A 19,462-nucleotide genomic window follows, 5' to 3' on the forward strand; every position below is an offset into this window, starting at 1 on the left:
TCAGAAATCTGACTTTTGCCCCCTGGATTGGAAAATATATATTTACCAGTGAAACGATGTTTTTTTCCTTTATTGTTTTCCTGTTGTCTTTGTTTTCTCCAGAATAGTGTTTAAAGTGTCTGGTGCATGTGTTGAAGCAGGACAGTGATCACTAATGGAGATGTGACAGACATCAGTTTTGAAGTTCCTATGATGTGCGAATTTTGTATGACACATATCTCTAACATCCACAGCAGTCTGTTGAAAAGGCTCTTATTTCTATTTCAAAGATGAGAGATTGAGTGTCAAAGAAATTAAATAACTTGTTTAAGGTGATAAAATTATAAATGGCTGAGCAAAAAATGTAAGCCTGGCTCTGGCTCAAATCCTCTGGTCTTCATTATTAGTAATAAGACCCTCCACTTATTGATACATATGTATGTATCTATGAATTGACTATTACATTTAAGTTCATTGAATTATCTGAAAACCATAAGCAGAGCCACTAAGAGCAAACCTCAATAAAAAGGAGACACAAATGAAATAAAATAAATTCAAGGCTCCCAGCAAAGTAGGTCCCACTAAAAATCTTTAAATGGCACTTGTATGGATATGCCTCTAGAATGTGTGCAGAAAGCTACCCTGGCATATTGCACCAACTTATTCTCACTTTCTTCCACCCCATTACCCATCATGCCCTTGTATAACTTAGCCACTATCCTGAGTTTCATGATGAAGAAAGACATAGAGTGCTTTTCATCACTTTTTGACCTTGATAACGGTCAAAAGTCTTAGGACATCATTAGAAAGTGTAGAATTAGAATAGGGTTTCTAAGAATTATTTCTTAGACTATAATTCTAAATGACATGCACAATATTACAAAGAGACTCGGCACTTGCAGAGTGAATGCCCTCTGATCGGTGTGGATGGACCTCCATGTGACCATCTTAGTCTCTTATAAAGGAAGACAATGATGTCTTTGATTCATCACTAAGTAAGTGAGAACACAGTCACCCACATCATAGCCTTAAACATGTCACTGTTGGGGAAACTCTATGTTGTTGTTACTGTTGCACATTTTGGCAGTTTTCTCTTGATGTTGCCTTTGAGGCTAGGACACATTTGTTTGTATATTCCCAATGATGACAAATGTCCAGGAAATACACAAAAGCCCTTCAATCATAGTGGTGTGGGGTGGCATGAAGAACCCTGGAATGGATAGGAAGTTAGGAACAAGGGAGTTTCCATAGTAACTGATAAAATCACATCAGAAATTGACAACTATATTGTATTGTTCCAGTGTATTTCCGAAGAATCTGAATAAATAAAAATCACTTAGTATTCCAATTTGCTTGAATTCAATTGATATTTTATTTATTGATTGATTGATAAGGTACTTGAGAAGCTGACAGTATTACAGGACACAAGGGGCCTTGGTTATCACTGCTCTATTTCACTGATGTGTTGATTGCCACTGCTCAGGTCAACAGGATAGAGAAAACTAGATTTTTCTTCACTAATTTTTTTTTCTTTTTGAGAGAGAGTGAGCGCATTTGTGGATGAGTATGTGAGAGTGGGGGGAGGGGAGAAGAAGAGAGAGACTCTTAAACAGGTTCCACACCTAGTAGGGAGTCTAATATTGCACTTGATCTCAAAACCCTGAGATCATGACCTGAGCCAAAATCAAGAGTCAGATGCTCAACCAACTGAGCCATTCAAGCACCCCCTTCAATGCTTCTAGAAATTCTCTCCATTAAAGCTGGAGAGTGAGTAAGCTGAAAATGTCTTTGTGATATATACAATGGAATGTCACTGAACCATAAAAAAAGAATGAAATCTTGCCATTTGCAGGAACGTGGACAGACCTAGAGTGAATTATGCTAAGCAAAGTAAGTCAGTCAAAGAAAAAATACCATATGATTTCACTCATATGTGGAATTTAAGGAACAAAACAGATGAACATAGGGGAAAGGGGAAAAAAAAGAGGGGGGAGGCAAACCATAAGAGACTCTTAAATATAGAGAATGAGCTGAGAGTCAGTGGAGGGGAGGTGGCTGGGGGATGGGCTAAATGGGTGACGGGTATCAAGGAGGGCACTTGTGATGAGCACTGGGTGTTGCCTGCGAGTGATGAATCACTAAATTCTACTTCTGAAACCAGTATTACACTATAAGCTAACTAACTAGAATGTAAATAAAAATTTAAAACAAAAAAAATGTCTTTGTACATCAGTACGAGCAGCCCAGATTTTGGAGTTATCCAGGTTATATACTTAGTCTAAAACCACTTCTCAGAAGCTTTATGAACTTGCTCTTGACCTTGGACAAAGCACTTGTTTGTACTCTTTTTTTCCCATTTGTAAAACGGGATGGTTGACACTAATTTTTTAAAGATTGGTACTTTTTAATTAAAAAAAAATTAGATTTCTATAGTCATATAAGGACCAAAATGATACATGAATGTGTCAGACACATAGCAGATTCTGACCCCTTTTCATACTTATTCAAAAGTTCTATTTCAATGCCTAGAAACCTGAACTAAGCAAGAAATGTTTTTTCCTTTATGCTTATGTAGCACGAAGAGTTGCTGTTCTATAACGAAGGTGTTGAGGGCAATTACGGAAGGACCTTGATCCTCATGCTCAGCTGCTCTCCCACTGGGATATTCCTTCCAAATGTTGTACTTGTTTACTGTAGAGGTGTGATGCCATTCGTCTGTTTTAAATAACATTATCTGCTGGACTTTGACATTTGCCTCTTAAAGGTTTGAGTCACCCCATCCCTTCCCATTTATTAAGTATATACAGAATGAGTGAATAAAATTTTAACCACAGTCACATTTAGCTACAATGAATTTAGGAACTTGATAGGGTGGAATGTACATTTCAATTTTACATGGAAAATGTGCTTGGAGGTAAATGACTATTTCAGCTTCAAAACAAATCTTGAAAAGTTTTCTCTTAGTTTTTCCTCCCCCCACCACCTCAGGAAAATAGGAATTAAATGTAGATTATAAAGATGGAATGGACCCTTAGAATTTATATAATTTAGTTTAATTTATGGCATGTCTGTTGTGTGCCGTTTTTTCTAGTGAGTGTATGTAAATGAAATTCAAGTGTCAATTCCTCAGTGCCCTAAATCCTCCAGCCTTCTCAGATCACCCTTCTTTTTTATATTAGGAAAGAAGGAAGGAAGGAGGAAGAAAGGAAGGAAGAGGAAGGGAGGGAGGAAGGAAGGAGAAAGGAAGAAAGAAAATACAAAAGTGAAAGGAAGAATGAAAGAAGAAAGGAAGGAAGAAAGAAAGACAGACAAGAAAGCTCAATCTCCTGACTTCGGTAGAATAGGAAATCAAATGTTCTTCCCCACCTCAATTTCAAAGGTCATACTGTCAGGAGGCCTTTCTCCAATTTTTATTTTTTCTGGGTTCTCAATTTCTTCTATGTGTCATACCTCCTTCAATAGTTTTACTCTCTCCTTCTGCATTTTGAACCCAAAGGTCATCACAGCCTCTTTTTCCTTTAGTGTGATGATGACTATACACCAGTATAATACCAGTGATGTAGCAGCTTCTCCATAAAGGTTGGGATACAGAAGGGAATTACACTCCAGCACAACATGACAAAAATGTAACATTTATCTGGGGATGTAATGTACAATATGGTGACTATAGTTAGCATCCCCCAGATGTCTAATCTTGCCAGTTCTTTACCCTTTCTTCCCTTTGGTAGCAACGTTCTCAGACTCTCTTCCTTTCTCCCATTAGAACTTACTCTAAACAGGGCACCTGGGTGGCTCAGTGGGTTAAGCCGCTGCCTTCGGCTCAGGTCATGATCTCAGGGTCCTCGGATCGAGTCCTCTGCTCAGCAGGGAGCCTGCTTCCTCCTCTCTCTCTGCCTGCCTCTCTGCCTACTTGTGATCTCTCTCTGTCAAATAAATAAATAAAATCTTAAAAAAAAAAGAAAGAACTTACTCTAAACAAAAAGCACAGAACTATTTTATACTAAGGAGACTTACTGATAACAACTTTAACCTATTAGGCCGTGGGTAATTGGATAATGGATCCTCATTAGGGCAGAGTGTGTGTGTGTTGGGAGAACAGATGATTATGTCTTACTTTTTTGTTTTGTTTTGTATTAATTTCTTTTCAGCGTAACAGTATTCATTGTTTTTGCACCACACCCAGTGCTCCATGCAATACGTGCCCTCCATAATACCCATCACCTTGTTCCGCCAACCTCCAACCCCCCCGCCCCTTCAAGATGCTCAGGTTGTTTTTCAGAGTCCATAATCTCTCATGGTTCATCTTACCTTCTAACAAGGATTCCCACCTGACATTGAAGAATAAGGTGCAAATATTTGCATTTGGAGCACCTACAAAAGGATTTAGGAGATGCTGGGATTTCTTCAGATCAAAGAAGTACATTTCCCCTCTCTTCCATGTTAATATTTATGATATAGGAATGTACCTTCTAATTGATATAGCCCTGGGGGCACCTGGGGAGCTTAGTCAGTTAAGCGTCCAATTCTTGACTTTGGCTCAGGTCATGATCCCAGGGACCTGGGATCAAGCGCCTCATCAGGCTCCCCATTCAGCTGGTGGTCTGGTTATCTTTCTCTCCTTCTGCCCCTTCCCCTGTTCTCTCTCTCTCTCTCATAAATCAATCAATCAATAAATCTTGGAAAAGATAATTGATATAGCCATCAGATGTGCTGGTTCTGTTATTTTCCCTGAAAAGTTATGAATAAATTGATTCTATGTCTTGTAATCATCATGAATCTTGCATAGAGTGGGTTTCACTAGGAAGAAGGAAAAAGTTTGAAGATATTGAATGTTACAAAAGGGACAAAAAATTTTTTTAATGGAAAATAACTGAGAACTAAATTAAGAAATTGATGCAGTGTCTTATAGTCAGCAAAATGTTGAAAGCAAGGAATATTTTTTTATGAGAGGTATGAAGTTTTCTTCACATACCAAACCATTAGCCACTCTGCTTCCCCACAATTTTGAAATCTAAGAGGAATGGAAGTTATGTAGATAATACTTTTTCTTGACAGTGGTTCATTAAAACCAGTAGTACTCATGGACTAATCAGCAGCAAGCTTCTGGTATTTAACCCTGGGACCTCATTGATATAATGATAATGTTTTGAACAAATATTGACCTGACCAGAACAAGTTGTTCACATGCCTTGTGGATTGAATATTAACATTTAGTTGGTGTTAATATTAAAGTATAAGTATAAAGTCAAGTCTCTGAAAGTCAGAGTTCTGATTTTATGTTAAGACCATTACAAACAAAACCCCATTATATAATAAGAATACCACATGACAAAAATAATTGAAAGCTTAGGTTAAAATAAAAATATTAAAGGCCTAGTTTCCTATTAACACAGATCATGCCAAGTCTGCAAATTTAGAGGAGAAATTTTAACAGGACACAGCTCCTGGCAGAGTCTTTGCATATTTATTCATAACTAGAAGTATATTTTGGCCATCAGAGCTTCCTGTGGCCTAATTCAAATCCATGGACCAAAGTAGGGTGTGAAGACAGTATCCAGAAGAAACAAATAATCGAAGATATGTTCAGTTAACCAGATGTCAAAAGGAAAATTAGAATTTCCTTTGATAAAAATGTTTCTGGTTTTGGAAATATTGAATAATTTGTATTTTCTTCTTTAGCTTTGTTGATTATTTCCATATTTTCTTTTTTAAAGATTATTTATTTATTTATTTATTTGAGAGAGAAAGAGAGCACAGGATGGGGTATAGAGGCAGAGGGAGAATCAGACTCCTCGCTCAGTAGGGAGCCCAATGCAGAGCTCAATTCCATCCTAGGACCCTGAAATCATGATCTGAGCTGAAGGCAGACTTTTTTTTGTGTGTGTGTGTGTGTGTGTGTGTGTGGCACCTTTTTATTTAGTCAGTCTTTATTTAAATGTGTGTTTTGAAATAGCTTATTAAATAGGATGTTCTCAAATTTCGATTCTCACAATATTTACAGTGAATTTTGTGCAAACATATTTTGACTGTGAGCGTCTTGCTCCCCCCCTTTCCCATTAATAATTTACAAATTTGTATCACACAAAACCCCAGCTACTTCATTAATGCCTCTTAGGCTCCAGTTTCGGGTCTGATGGGTACTGATCTAGAATAAGGACTTGCAAGCAAAGAACTAATTCAAGCCCAGAGGAAATAAAATGTTTTATTTATCAAAGGCCTTGCTTTCCAAATAGAAACATGTGTCCTAAGATGTTGTGGAACAGTGTTAGCAACCAAATGAACTTCCAATGGTTATTGAGCCTTCTCTCTCTCTTTTTTTTTTTTTAAATATTTACTGTCTTCTCTTTCAATCAAATAAGTAAAACCAGAAAAGTTGGATTCTAAGAGACTCTGGACTGTCAGGAAACATTATAAAAATAATCTGACTTCAGTGAGGAAAGAATGAAGGTCAGACTTTTTTTTTTTTTTTTTTAAACATTTTATTTATTTATTTGACAGAGAGAAATCACAAGTAGATGGAGAGGCAGGCAGAGAGAGAGGGAAGCAGGCTCCCTGCTGAGCAGAGAGCCCAATGCGGGACTCGATCCCAGGACTCTGAGATCATGATGAAGGTCAGACTTTTAATCAACTGAGCCACTTGGGCACCCAATTTCCTTGTTTTCTACAATGGCTACTATTTCTTGATCACTATGGACCAAGTCTTGAGCCTCTATCTTCCAGATGTTGGTCATCTACAACAGCTGACTGACTGATTCAGACATACATATAGGTCCTTTAAAATACCTGAGGACACTCTCAGAGGTCAAACTGAGCACCATGGGATGCTGATTCCCGCAGGATCTGGGGTACAGAGAGCAGGTATGAGTCAGGGAAGGCTCCACAGAGCAGAAGAGACAGGAACTAGATCTTGTGGAATAATCAGGTTTTGTAGAGCTAGGTCTCAGGGAAGACCAAGAAAGAGAAGTATGAGCAATGAGAACAATTGAGAAATTGTCCCCCAAAGGCTCAGTGTGGTGCTTCAGGACAATGGACCGTCTAACAAGAGCAGAAACAGGAATCTGTAACTGGATTTTCACCTTTCTTTTCTCATTTGTCCTAGTACTCACTCTGACTTAGCCTCTGAGTGCAAGTGTTATAAATGTTGAAACAAGAGAGAGACAGAGAGATAAAACAGAGGACTAAAAATCATTTATTAATTATTGGTGAATCTATTTCCTGAGTTGAGAGAACCAACTATTATGTTGAGAAGTGCTCTGCTCTAAACACCAATAACAGCCAATGAGGTAGATATTAGTAACTTTCATTTTATAGATCAGGGGAAATGTGGGTAGAAAGTTACAAACACTTAAAAACTTTAAAAACCTATTAAGGTCTTATTACCTCCATGTTCCAGCTGAAGCTCAGAAAGGTTAAATGATTTGCCAACAATTACACAGCTTGCTTACAACTGAGCCAACTTGAGCAAAGGTCTCCTGATTGCCAGTCCTATGCTCCTTTCCTTCCACACCCACAGCCTCGGAAAATTACAGGTATCCCTCCCCCACCTTACTCAGGAAAAGACACCCCTGGGGGTGATGTTGAATATTGCAGATTGCATTTCACTAATTAAAAATGCTGAGATGGTCAACTTGTATCACTTCCATTTTTTCTCCAGTAATGTTTAACTTTAAATCAAAAAAAAAAAAAAAAAAATCTAGAAGATAAAAGAGCATGTTATCTGACAAGTCCATTCCACTTCCATGGTTATTAATTTCAGAACACATCTGAATTCCTTCTCTGGGGAACAGACAGCTCCTGGCCGGGTCAGATTTCAAATTCTCATCTGTTTCTACCAATGCCACTACCAGATTCTCCTTTGTAGTCAACCTCTGAGGTCTTCCTTGAGTACAGCTTGGTGTCTGAAGATCCAGTCAAGTGTCCGTGGTCATCAGTCTCTTCACAAAATCACAGTCTCCTCTCTTGGCAAAACATCTACTGCCCTGAGCTTTGCTTTTGGAAACAACTTCTACCCGGGACCATACTTCCAAGCATGGAGGCCAAGAGCTTCGCAGTTTGGGATTATGTTGTATTTGCAGCCCTCTTTGTCATTTCCTCTGGAATTGGGGTGTTCTTTGCTATTAAGGAGAGGAAAAAGGCAACTTCAAGGGAGTTCCTTGTTGGGGGAAGGCAAATGAGCTTTGGTCCTGTAGCGTTGTCCCTGACAGCCAGCTTCATGTCAGCTGTCACTGTCCTGGGGGCTCCCTCTGAGGTGTACCGCTTTGGGGCATCTTTTGTGCTCTTCTCCATTTCATATGCATTTGTCATCATCCTCACATCAGAGCTCTTTCTCCCCGTGTTCTACAGATCTGGCATCACCAGCACTTACGAGGTAAGACAACTCTTCTTTTCTTCTTCATTTTGGAAAGAGTTGCTATTTTCTCTACACTTGGACATCCCTCTCCCCCATAATAGTATACATTGTCTTAATAACATGTGGTAGTTGAAGAGTGCATTTATTTTCAGGACGATTATGCATCATGGTAAAAACACATTTCATTGTTTTTGGAAAAACTTATCTTTGCACACGCAGAACTGTTTTTCCACCTGTAGAATGAAAATATGGAGCCAATCCCACAAGGCTATCTCACTGATTAAATGAGAACGTATCTACAAACACCTAATGCATTGTCTGACTTGTAGGAGAGTCTCAATGAAAGAGAGCTGAAGTTGTTATTTGTATTATGCATATCAGTCTTCTGAAAAGCATGCAGAACATACACTGTAAATATCATCATTTTCCGGAAAAGAAAACTGAAATTGACATAAATGGCTTCATCAAGATTGTATACCAGATAAGGTCTAATGAGAACCCATTTCATCTTTATCCCTTTCTGTCTCATAGTAGAGCTGAGTATTTTAATATAGATTATTTCTATCAGTGGTGAAATGGTAAAGTTTTTAAGAGATTAGAAAACATTTTAATGGGGGGAGGATTTGCTAAAGGATACAAATATGGGGATTATATTGAGGAAAACAAAATGAGGCAGTGGTGTTTTGATTTTGCAATAATTCTCAAGAGAAATGTGTTAAAAATTGAGTTCGCATGTCGTGTTTCAGCATGATCATACATCAGTTTCTATGAGAAATATGTGTATTTTCCTTATCCAACACCATCCCTACCAAGTCACAGCAGAGGACTCTTAACATACCTCTTTTTTTTTTTTTTTTTTTAAATTCTGTTAACTAAATGATCATAAAGGATTACTCTGGACCTAAAAAGCCACTTTGGCAAATGAATACTTTATAGCAGGTTTTAAAACTTGCGATTCTGCAGGTAATCATAATCAAACATCCAACCTCAAACTCCTCTTCCCACCAAAAGTAGGTGATCAGAATTAGGTCATGCATCAGCTACTCTCTGGGACATAGTTCAAGAGGAATTTATCATTAGTCCTAAAATATATATATATATACATATATATATATGTATATATATATATGTATATATATATATATACACACACATATCCTCGAGGCTCATTAGTGTACTTCTGATAAATATATCCCAGGTTTTTCCATTCAGCTAATAAGGTGTGATTCCCACAGACTTTTTATTTTATTTTCAGTGTTCCAAAATTCATTGTTTATGCACCACACCCAGTGCTCCATGCAAGACATGCCCTCTTTAATACCCACCACCACTGCTAACATTTTAAGAAAGAATTGCCTCAGTGACTGCTGGAGAGGGGAGACAGAGAGAAAAGGAGAGGAGACAGAAAATGGCAGTTTGATTTCAAAGCCCATTGCTTAATAATAGGTTGTCTTGGTGCAAGTTACCTAATGTTTATCAGCTCTGGTTTCCACACAGGAAATAATACTTCCCTTCTTTCATAAAGAGTTAAGTATGAAAGAGCTTTTTAAATTACTTAAAAAAAAAAAAGCTACCTAAATGTCGAAAATCATCTTTACAACTAACTAAATCAATAATCCATTAAATACTCATTAAACACTACTATGTTCCGGGCACACCCTAGGCCCTGGAGATGAAGCATTGAACCAAACCTCTGCTCTCACACAGCTTACTTGATAGCAGAGATGATCAATAAACATACTATGTAAGACAGTCATAATAGAAAAGTGTTTGCCATTTGTGTGCTGAGCACCTCTCTAGCTCTATGATCAAATCATTTGACCTTCAAATAACCTTTTTCGGTAGGTTCTGTTATTATCATCCCCGTTTAACAGACGAGAAGCATGAGGCACATAGAGTTTGGTAACTTGCTAGCAAGTGGCCGTGTTTCAAATATGGACCATCTAATTGTAGAGATGGCATGCTGAATCACAATGCTATCCTGCTCTACTAAGTACAGTTAGGGAATAAGTAAATAGGATAATGTAGAATGCAGGAGCTCTGCTTTGGGCGGAGAATGTCGACAATTCATACGGGGTGGTTAAGTGAGACTTCAGTGAGAATTGGACATTGAATCGGGGACCCAGAGAAAGCAAGCAATTGCACCGTGGGAGGGAAGACCATTCCAAGCTAAAGTAACCACAGATACATAGGTCCTCAAAGGGGAGAGTGATTAGCATGTTTGAAGGACGGCAAAGAAATCATTATGCTTGGAGAAGAGTGAGCCAAGGGGAGAAAGGGGAGAGTTGAGATCAAAGAGGTGGGGGAGCCTCACTGCATGGAGTCGCAGTTCTTGTATATATGGGGGTCAGACACAGGGGGCCTCGAATATTCATGAGGTAATTTGGTTGTCACAATGAGTGGGGGACACTATTGGAGTTTAAGGGGCATGAGCAGGTGTCTTACAGTATATAAGACGTATATATGTGATGGATAATTGTACCACCATATGCTTAGTGATTTTTTAATGCCCTCATGTTCAAAACCTACAGCAAATAGAAATTAGTAATACTTTGATACATAATAATATTTACTTATTTAAAAAAAAGATTTTATTTATTTATTTGACACAGAGAGAGAGACCACAAGTAGACAGAGGGGCAAGCAGAGTCAGAGGTGGGGGGCGAGCAGACTCCCTGCTGAGCAGAGAGCCATGCAGGGCTGGATTCCAGGACCCTGAGATCATGACCCGAGCTGAAGGCAGAGGCTTAACCCACTGAGCCACCCAGGCACCGACTAATGTTAACTTTTTAAAAAAGGAAGCTATACACACACACTATAAATTAGTCTATTTCCCCCAAATTAAAATGGAATAAAAACATTTTCTTGAGGTTACTGAAACTTTATTTAATGAGCAATCTCTTCCAGATGTGTTACTCAATACCTAGGTCATTGTAACTGGTTTTAGTAAAGCAGTTCAGTTACTCCATCCAACCCTGGCAAATATGTAGTTGGGGAGATGTGAGATTGCCTTTTAATTATTAAGTTAATACAGTTGTAAGAAATGTTAGGGTTTCGTTGAATTCAATTTTTAAATTTTGTTGCCCTCTACATATTTTTAATTTTTAGTACCCTAATGGTAAGAACTTCAGATCATGTAAAGTACATAAGGGGTGATTTGGGGACTGCCTTTTGCTTTATGAGAATTGGCAAATGGCACAAGGATTAAAAGCATGGCCTCCTGAGTATCTGGCTTGCTATGCTAGCACTGCCATCCACCAGCGGCATGACTGGGAAAATTGCTTAATTTTGCCTGATTTCCACATATGTGGAGTAGTGATAATAAAAGCACCTCTCTCCCCGGATGTCTGTGAAGAGTAATTGGAGCGTTACGTGCAAATATTTTTAACCGAATCTGACAAATGGTAAATGCCTCATAAGGGTTTTGTATTATTCTTTATTATTACTGTTGTTCTTATGGTTACGGTCCCCAAGTTTATACCATTCGAGCTCTTTATAGAAGCTTGAATGTATTATGTTTCTTTTTTCATTCTCCATTCCCTGTTACCCATTCACAGATATTCTTTCCAGGGTCTTTTGAAGTGCCAAGGACTGGAAGAGGTGGTGTCTTTTTCTCTAGTCCTTGAATCTGGGATGTCCTTGTGACAGAATGTGGCAGAAGGGATTTGTAAATTTGGAGCCTAGGCCTCATGAGGTATATAGCTTCTGCCTTTGCCCGATGGAATGCTGTCCTGGTACTGCTGTGTCAGGAAGCTGGGCTACCGGGTCCATCTTCTGGAGGAGGAGCGGACACACAGAGGAGAAGAGAGGCACCCCACAACAGCCAACTCAACCAGCAGATGGGTGAATGAGGCCACGTGGACCTTCTCACCCTGCTAATCTTCCAGCAGATCGCAGTCTCATGAGGGCCCTGGGGAAACAAGTTGAGAAATAACCCAGCCAATCTGCAAAATTATGAAATTCTTTTTTACATTTTTTTAATTATTAATATATATATATATTTTTTAAAGATTTTTAAAAATTTATTTATTTGACAGAGAGAGATCACAAGTAGGCAGAGAGGCAAACAGAGAGAGAGAGGAGGAAGCAGGCTCCCCGCTGAGCAGAGAGCCTGATGTGGGACTCGATCCCAGGACCCTGAGATCATGACCTGAGCCGAAGGCAGCGGCTTAACCCACTGAGCCACCCAGGTGCCCTTATTAATATATTTTTTAATTAAGAGATTGTATTTATTTATTTTTGAATTTTATTTTATTTTATTGTTTAAATTAGGGTATAGTTGATTAAGTCCTTTGTTTTTAAGCCAGTGAGATTTGGGATAAGTATTTTACAGTCATAGCCAAATGATTAAAATGCTTTGATATATAGTGGGATTTCAACACCAAGCTGTGCCATCCGTGTGATTTTATCACTAGTTTCCCCGTGTCAAAGCATGAGGGATTGTTCTCACCGTCACGTTATAGATTGGGCTCAGCTCATTTGCAGTGTCATACAGTTTCATGATCTCCACTTGGATGATTTGTCATTAGTAATTGCCTTCTTTCTCTGAGCACACGCTAATAAATCTAGTCTGTTTTTATTTATCCATAGCACTCATTTATAGACTGGTGTCTGCCTGTCTTCTCATTTTTCTTGGACTTCTCAAACTAAACGTCTTCTGAATTACGTACATCTCTTTAATCCAAACTTCTTCATTGCCATAATGCACAGGCTACTACTCTTTTAAGTATCATCTTTTATCATGGTTTCTAAGCTTTATAGATGACGTACTGTGGAAGGTTAGTTTCTTTCCTTTTAATTCTCCTTTAAGTTACATTTATGGTGTTGTAGTAATTATAATCAAGCTTTCAGAAATTAGATGTGTATATGATGTCACTATTGAATGTTATTTTAGCATAGTAAATGATCCTATAAAATGTTTTACTCCAAGATGGGTATTCAGGGTCTTAGAGGGTTTGAACCAGTGTTATGAAGCCTCTGAGGTCATGGCAAGGATTGATGTGTACTTTCTGTGAGATGGATCATGACAGCATTTGGGCAGAGGAGTGACGTGACGTGATTTGGATCTGGAGTGTTGCTCTAGCTGGATGTTGGCAGTGAGTCTGGGGTTTTTCTGCTCTAGCAGGGTCTAGTTAGGAGGCTCTTGCTGTAGCTCAGGCAAGAGCTGATGGTGTTGCAGGAGCAACAGAAGAGATAATGTAAGTGGTTTATTTTTGAAAGTGGGACTTGGGCACCAGGATTCTTGTATGATGTAGATCTGGGGAATGAGAGAAAGAGAGGAATAAAGAAGGGATCCGTTTACTTGGGTTTGAACCAATATGAGAAGTCAGAACCATTTAATTATTTTTAATTATTCACTAAGATGGAAAAGAATGTGGCTCTATCCAGGTCTGCAGTTTTGAAAATAATCAAATACAAAGATGGGAAGCGTTACCTGTGCAATTTTTCAAAAGCAGGCACGAAGCATGCAACTCTTCAGCTGGACTTCCACTTTTACTTTCGACTGTAGCGATAGATAAATACACATCAAAAAGGACCATTGAACGAGGGAGGGAGTAATTGAAAGGATGGGTAAACATGTTCTTTCAGACAGATTATAATGCCGTTGAAATTGTCTCTCGTTTCATGGATGAGAAACCAAAGGCTTAGGTCACAGTAAGATAGTGGCAAAGCTCAAACTAGAATTCAGGGAGTCTTACTTCTGATTCACTACTACTACTACTACTACTACTACTACTACTACTACTTCTTCTTCTTCTTCTTCTTCTTCTTCTTCCCCCACATATCTTTTTCTCCTTACTCCCTTCTCAGTTGGACTGAATTGACTGAATTTACTGGAACTAAATGACGATGTTAAAACCCTTACTTAAATTTGTGCAGATTCCAATAGCAGTCCCCTTAGTGTCTTTCCATTTTTCAGGAATAATTTCCCCCTTGCTTTCCCAAACTTCAGGTGCCACCCAGTCCCAAAGCCAATACTGCATTATTTTGGGGATTGGTTACAACATTTCTCCACTCTTGGTACCAATTTTTATATCACTTGTATACTGCTATGTAACATATTACCCCAAAATAAATGTTATCGAACAACAATTTTATTTGCTTACAATTCTGTGGGTCAGCAATTTGGTCTGGGCTCACTAGGAGTCCAGTAAAACAGTGAGGTTCTTCTCTTGATCTCACTGAGACTTTGCATAGGACTGCCATCAGCTGATGTGTTAGCTAATGGTTCATAGGTCCAAGGGAACTGAGATGAGACAGCCTGTCTCTATCACACGTGTTTGCATACTCCAGCAGGCTATCTTGAGTTCTCTTATGTCATGGGGAACAAGAAGTCCCCATCAGCAGGACACACCCTTTTACACAAGCATTTTTAAAGTCACCATTTGCATTCTATTTGATTTAAGTTATGTTCCCCCCAAAGGAAACCCTGAATGCAAGTCATTTTGCAGGAAGTAATTTCATTTAACATTGGTAGGCAAATGGCAGTTAAAATAAATATGGAAGGAAATGAAGCCAATAAAATGTGTGTTTTGGAGCAGGTCGCTACTGGGAGCAACTGAGGTTCAGTCTCACTGGGGACCTCAGGAAGACATACAGATCATGTCCCGGAGGTCTTTCCTGACCAGCAAAGAAGCCAGAATATTTTTCTGCGTAACTCTCTGGCTTTCAGCCAAAGATAACACCCGCAGGCATTTCTAGCCTGCCTTGCCAGGGCTGAAACAAAGCCCTTAAGCAGACGCTCACAGGTGCATTTAGAAGCTGTCAGCGTGTATTGGAATCGTGAGTGCCAGTAAGCTGGCATTGCACTCATGGTGACTACTGTGGTCACTAAGATCCCACTACATTCTTATGCTTGTACTTCGCATTATCATTGACTATGCCCCTCGAGCCTTAGAAGCACCGCTTTTAGAAAAGAAAGCCATCGCTGACCGCCGTAAATGAATCTTTCCAAAGGTTATCTGATTTGAACCTAAGTTGTCAACACCACAAAAGTTTTGCATCATTTTCCATCCTGTGACATCTGAGACTTGTCTCCTCACTGACCTTCTTACCTCTTTACGAATGTTTTCCTTATATCTGGTGCCCTCAGTCACCCTCTCGCTGGACTAGCTCCGGACTCAGTGTACTGAACCTATCGTCTGAGGAAAGAGGGTTCACAAATAAGATGGTTATTTGCTCAGGGCAGGGGTGGAGCAGGGTAAGAAAAGAAAAGTCTGAGAAGTGCAAAGCATGTCGATTGAAAAGCACACAGTGATTTTATGTGGAGAATAAATCATCGGAGGGACAGAGGTATGACTTAAGATAGGAAGGGGCAGATCAGACAGGAGAGAGTACCAAGTGTGGGATGTACACTTTGTTTTCAATGATGGACGGTCATTGAAGATTTTAAGAAAAAAAGCAATATGATTAGAGCCTTGGTCTAGGAAACATCCATTGATGGAATAGACGGGCGAGGATTGGAATTAGGGACCAGCTGATCCCTCTAATTCCAATAAGAATTATTCCCTGGGCTGCTGCAGTGGCCTAGGAAAGAGGGAATACAGGTCTGGGCGAATTCTGGGGGAACGGGATAGAAAAGGCAACAGTGGCTTCGGTGTAGTCAGTAGGAAGACCCCTGAGTAGAAGGTCAGAGGATCTGGATTTTTATTCAAACCATGAAAATTTAAAAATAAAAAGCATTTATCTTCTCTATCATGAGAAGCGTAAGCAAAAATTGATCTTTAACAGAGCTCTGCCATTTCTTGGACTTCAAAAAATCTGTATTTTTCCGGTTCTCTCCAGTATATATGGCATAAAATCACATTATAAATCCAAAGTACTAAACATAAAGGAATACACGAAAAAAGAACCTTCTTAGCAGCTCTTATGTAAATAATTCACTGACTCTTTGCTTGTCCTTCTCTCTGTTCTTCTCAGTACTTACAACTACGATTCAATAAACCAGTACGCTTTGCGGCCACTGTCATCTACATTGTGCAGACGGTAAGGCGGAAGGTCTGCTTCAGATGTGGGAAGTGTGGGGTGACAAGCTATGGGTTTGTTTACTCCAGGGGGGGCAATGAATGCAACTAAAGGACAAACCTAGCACTAAGAAGAAACTGCTTTCTTCCAAGGATAGCACTTTCGAGATACGTGATTACAGTGAAAGTTATCCACATTGCACAGACCCTGTAAATTCATCCAAATAGTAAATAAAAAACAAATGTATATCATAAACCACAAAGGAAAAAATAGCATTAAAAACTTTTATTTCGCTTGTACAAGTTACTTTGGCTATGAAATGGTCCAGTCATTAGTTTTTCACCACTTAACTGCATTGAACCAGAAATGCTCGTCTTGCTGAAAGTCATTTTAAGACAATACTCCCATTCTCCCCTTTTGGACTCCTCTTCTGCTTCCTACGCTCTTGGTGCCTTCATGCTGTCCCACAGGGTTGGTACGCTTCCTACAGCTCATGAAGTACTCCTTGCTGGAAAATGACCTTCTTCCCTTTCTTAAAACTCCCACTCACTGGCTGAGGGATTTAAGAGAGAGAAAAGGAGGAAGGCAGTGCTCCCTGCACGGCTCCTATACTTTTGCCTCCTAAAACCCTCACATGACCTCTAAATGATGAATTCCCATTTAAAATAAAAATGGGACTGCACCTACTTCCTTCAGCATAGTGGCTGCAACGCTGGGAGTCCCAAGATGTACGCAGGAATTAGATCACCCGTGTCAATCTTCGCTGTGCTCTCCTCTCTCCCTTCTAAAATCTCTGTTTCGGGACGCCTGGGTGGCTCAGTTGGTTAAGCAGCTGCCTTCGGCTCAGGTCATGATCCCAGCGTCCTGGGATCGAGTCCCACATCGGGCTCCTTGCTCAGCAGGGAGCCTGCTTCTCCCTCTGCCTCTGCCTGCCATTCTGTCTGCCTGTGCTCACTCTCTCCCCCCCCCCCCTCTGATAAATAAATAAAAATCTTTAAAATCTCTGTTTCGGCAGCGTGCTGCAATGAGGGTGAGTCATTGTGACACAGGCATGGGGGCAGGGGTGGGTCGAGAAAGGCTGAACCAAAACCCTTACCTTGACTTGAACCCTATCTTTGTTTCCTTCAGAAATGTGTCATATCTAGCCATCAAGTCTCAAAATTCACAGCAGACTTAAAAGTCCAATGTTCTTCTCCCATCAAAAGCTGGTGATCCCCTTTGCACACTAATGACAGTAATCAATGATATCAAGACTAGAGTGGTTGCCAATGGCAGGTTTAAGGACCATGATAAGGAAAATTCCTCTCTAAGGAAGCTTTGAGGCAGCTTTCCATTCCATGTCACTTTTCACACCGTTCACCTGACTCTTGCTTCCCCACCAGATTCTCTACACAGGAGTGGTGGTGTATGCACCTGCATTGGCGCTCAATCAAGGTGAGTTACTGATACTCTCCTGGATACTTTCCATCTTTTGTATGTTTACATTCTCCCCTTGAGAAATATACCTCTATCCTGCTGGGGAGACATTCCCATGGTTAGTAATCCCATGATTACTGTAGTCATTACAATAGAGAGCTCCAAAACTCAAACATTGAAAATAGCACTGGGTGTTACATGTAACTGATTAATCACTAAATTCTACTTCTGAAACTAATAATATGTTATAGGTTAACTAACCTGAATTTATTTATTTTTTATTTTTTTTTAAAGATTTTATTTATTTATCAGAGAGAGAGAGGGGGAGAGAGCGAGCATAGGCAGGCAGAATGGCAGGCAGAGGCAGAGGGAGAAGCAGGCTCCCTGCTGAGCAAGGAGCCCGATGTGGGACTCGATCCCAGGATGCTGGGATCATGACCTGAGCCGAAGGCAGCTGCTTAACCAACTGAGCCACCCAGGCGTCCCACTAACCTTAATTTAAATAAAATCTAAAAAAAGAAGAGAGAGAGAAAAAAAGGCAAATAATGAGTTACTTGATTTGCCCACAAGTTTTCAAACACCCAGTGTGATTGTCATTTGTTTGTTTGTTCTGTTTTTTAATCACTAAAGTGATGGGTATTGGGTATTGCATACACACAACCACTTAAGACATTTATAATTTATGATCCCGTCTCAGGGATTTTATGAAGTCAATAACCTAAGTACAAAGTAAAAGGTACACATAGTAATTTTTTTTAAAACTTATGCTTACCTTTTTTGAGGGAATAGAATCCTAGAAACAAGAATTTTAAAAAGATTAAAATAAACTTCATAATAATACCTATAATATTAGAAGTCTCCGATATTCAGCTTAATCATGCTGTGTGCTTTATCGAGACATATTTATTCATGGCTGATGTTTAGGTGGTTTCAAAGTCCTCAGACTAACTTTGTTAAGAAAAAGCAAACAATGTGCTTACTGTGTGCCATGCATTAGGTTATGTGTTTTTGATGCATATTCTCATAACAACCCTGTGAGGAAGCTACAGTTTTTAATCACACTTACAGATGGGCTACTGTTGTTCAGAAGGTTTAGAAATGTTATCTGCCACATAGTAACTGCTCAATAAATATTTATTGATTTAATTTAAGGAAAGAAAAAGCAAAAGCAAACAAACAGTTGGTGCAAAGACCAGAAGCTGCAGAGTTTAGGAGGAAAGGTTTGGCTTTTAACATTACCTAAAAATTATAGACTGAGTTGAAGTATAACACTGTAATAAAATAATTTTTAACAGAGATGAATATAATAAGAGAAAATTCTAATTTGATTTCCATTGACCCACAAAGAACACTGACAAAAATATTGTGACTTCTTTCTCATAAACCTTGCTCTTCTACTTTTCTCAGAGAAACTTCTTTCAATATTTTTTCTTCTTTTCTAGTGACTGGGTTTGATCTCTGGGGCTCTGTGTTTGCAACAGGAATTGTTTGCACATTCTACTGTACCCTGGTATGTATCCAACTGTGAAGAAGTATTTAACACTGTTTCCATAATAGGGGATAAGGGCAAATCTCTGGCAACAGGGCATCTAATTAAAACAGAGATTGCTATTCCAAAATTAAATAGAAATTTGCTAGCTTCTCTGTCACAGTTTCCTGAGGAAGGCGCTGTTCTTTTATTTAAAATTCTTTCAGTGCCATTAGCAGAATTGGGTTCTGGTCTCCTTTGAGAAAGCCATGGCAAAGAAAAGA

The 19,462-nt window shown here is 39.2% G+C and overlaps 1 protein-coding gene across 2 annotated transcripts in view; it reads left to right on the forward strand.

Moving 5' to 3' along the window:
• The first annotated feature begins 7,667 nt into the window (after positions 1-7,667).
• The window catches only part of SLC5A12 (solute carrier family 5 member 12), a 55,082-nt gene continuing 43,287 nt past the window's right edge, over positions 7,668-19,462 (forward strand). For both annotated transcript variants that reach the window (XR_009405455.1, XM_059406893.1), the window contains exons 1-4: positions 7,668-8,347; positions 16,250-16,315; positions 17,677-17,728; positions 19,153-19,220. Coding sequence is in view for 1 of the 2 variants with exons in the window: in XM_059406893.1 (XP_059262876.1) it covers positions 8,009-8,347; positions 16,250-16,315; positions 17,677-17,728; positions 19,153-19,220 (525 nt within the window). In the remaining variant the exon portion in view is untranslated. The remainder of the gene's footprint in view (positions 8,348-16,249; positions 16,316-17,676; positions 17,729-19,152; positions 19,221-19,462) is intronic.

Source organism: Mustela nigripes, chromosome 1 (assembly GCF_022355385.1).
Source record: "Mustela nigripes isolate SB6536 chromosome 1, MUSNIG.SB6536, whole genome shotgun sequence".
Taxonomy (NCBI): Eukaryota; Metazoa; Chordata; class Mammalia; order Carnivora; family Mustelidae; genus Mustela; species Mustela nigripes.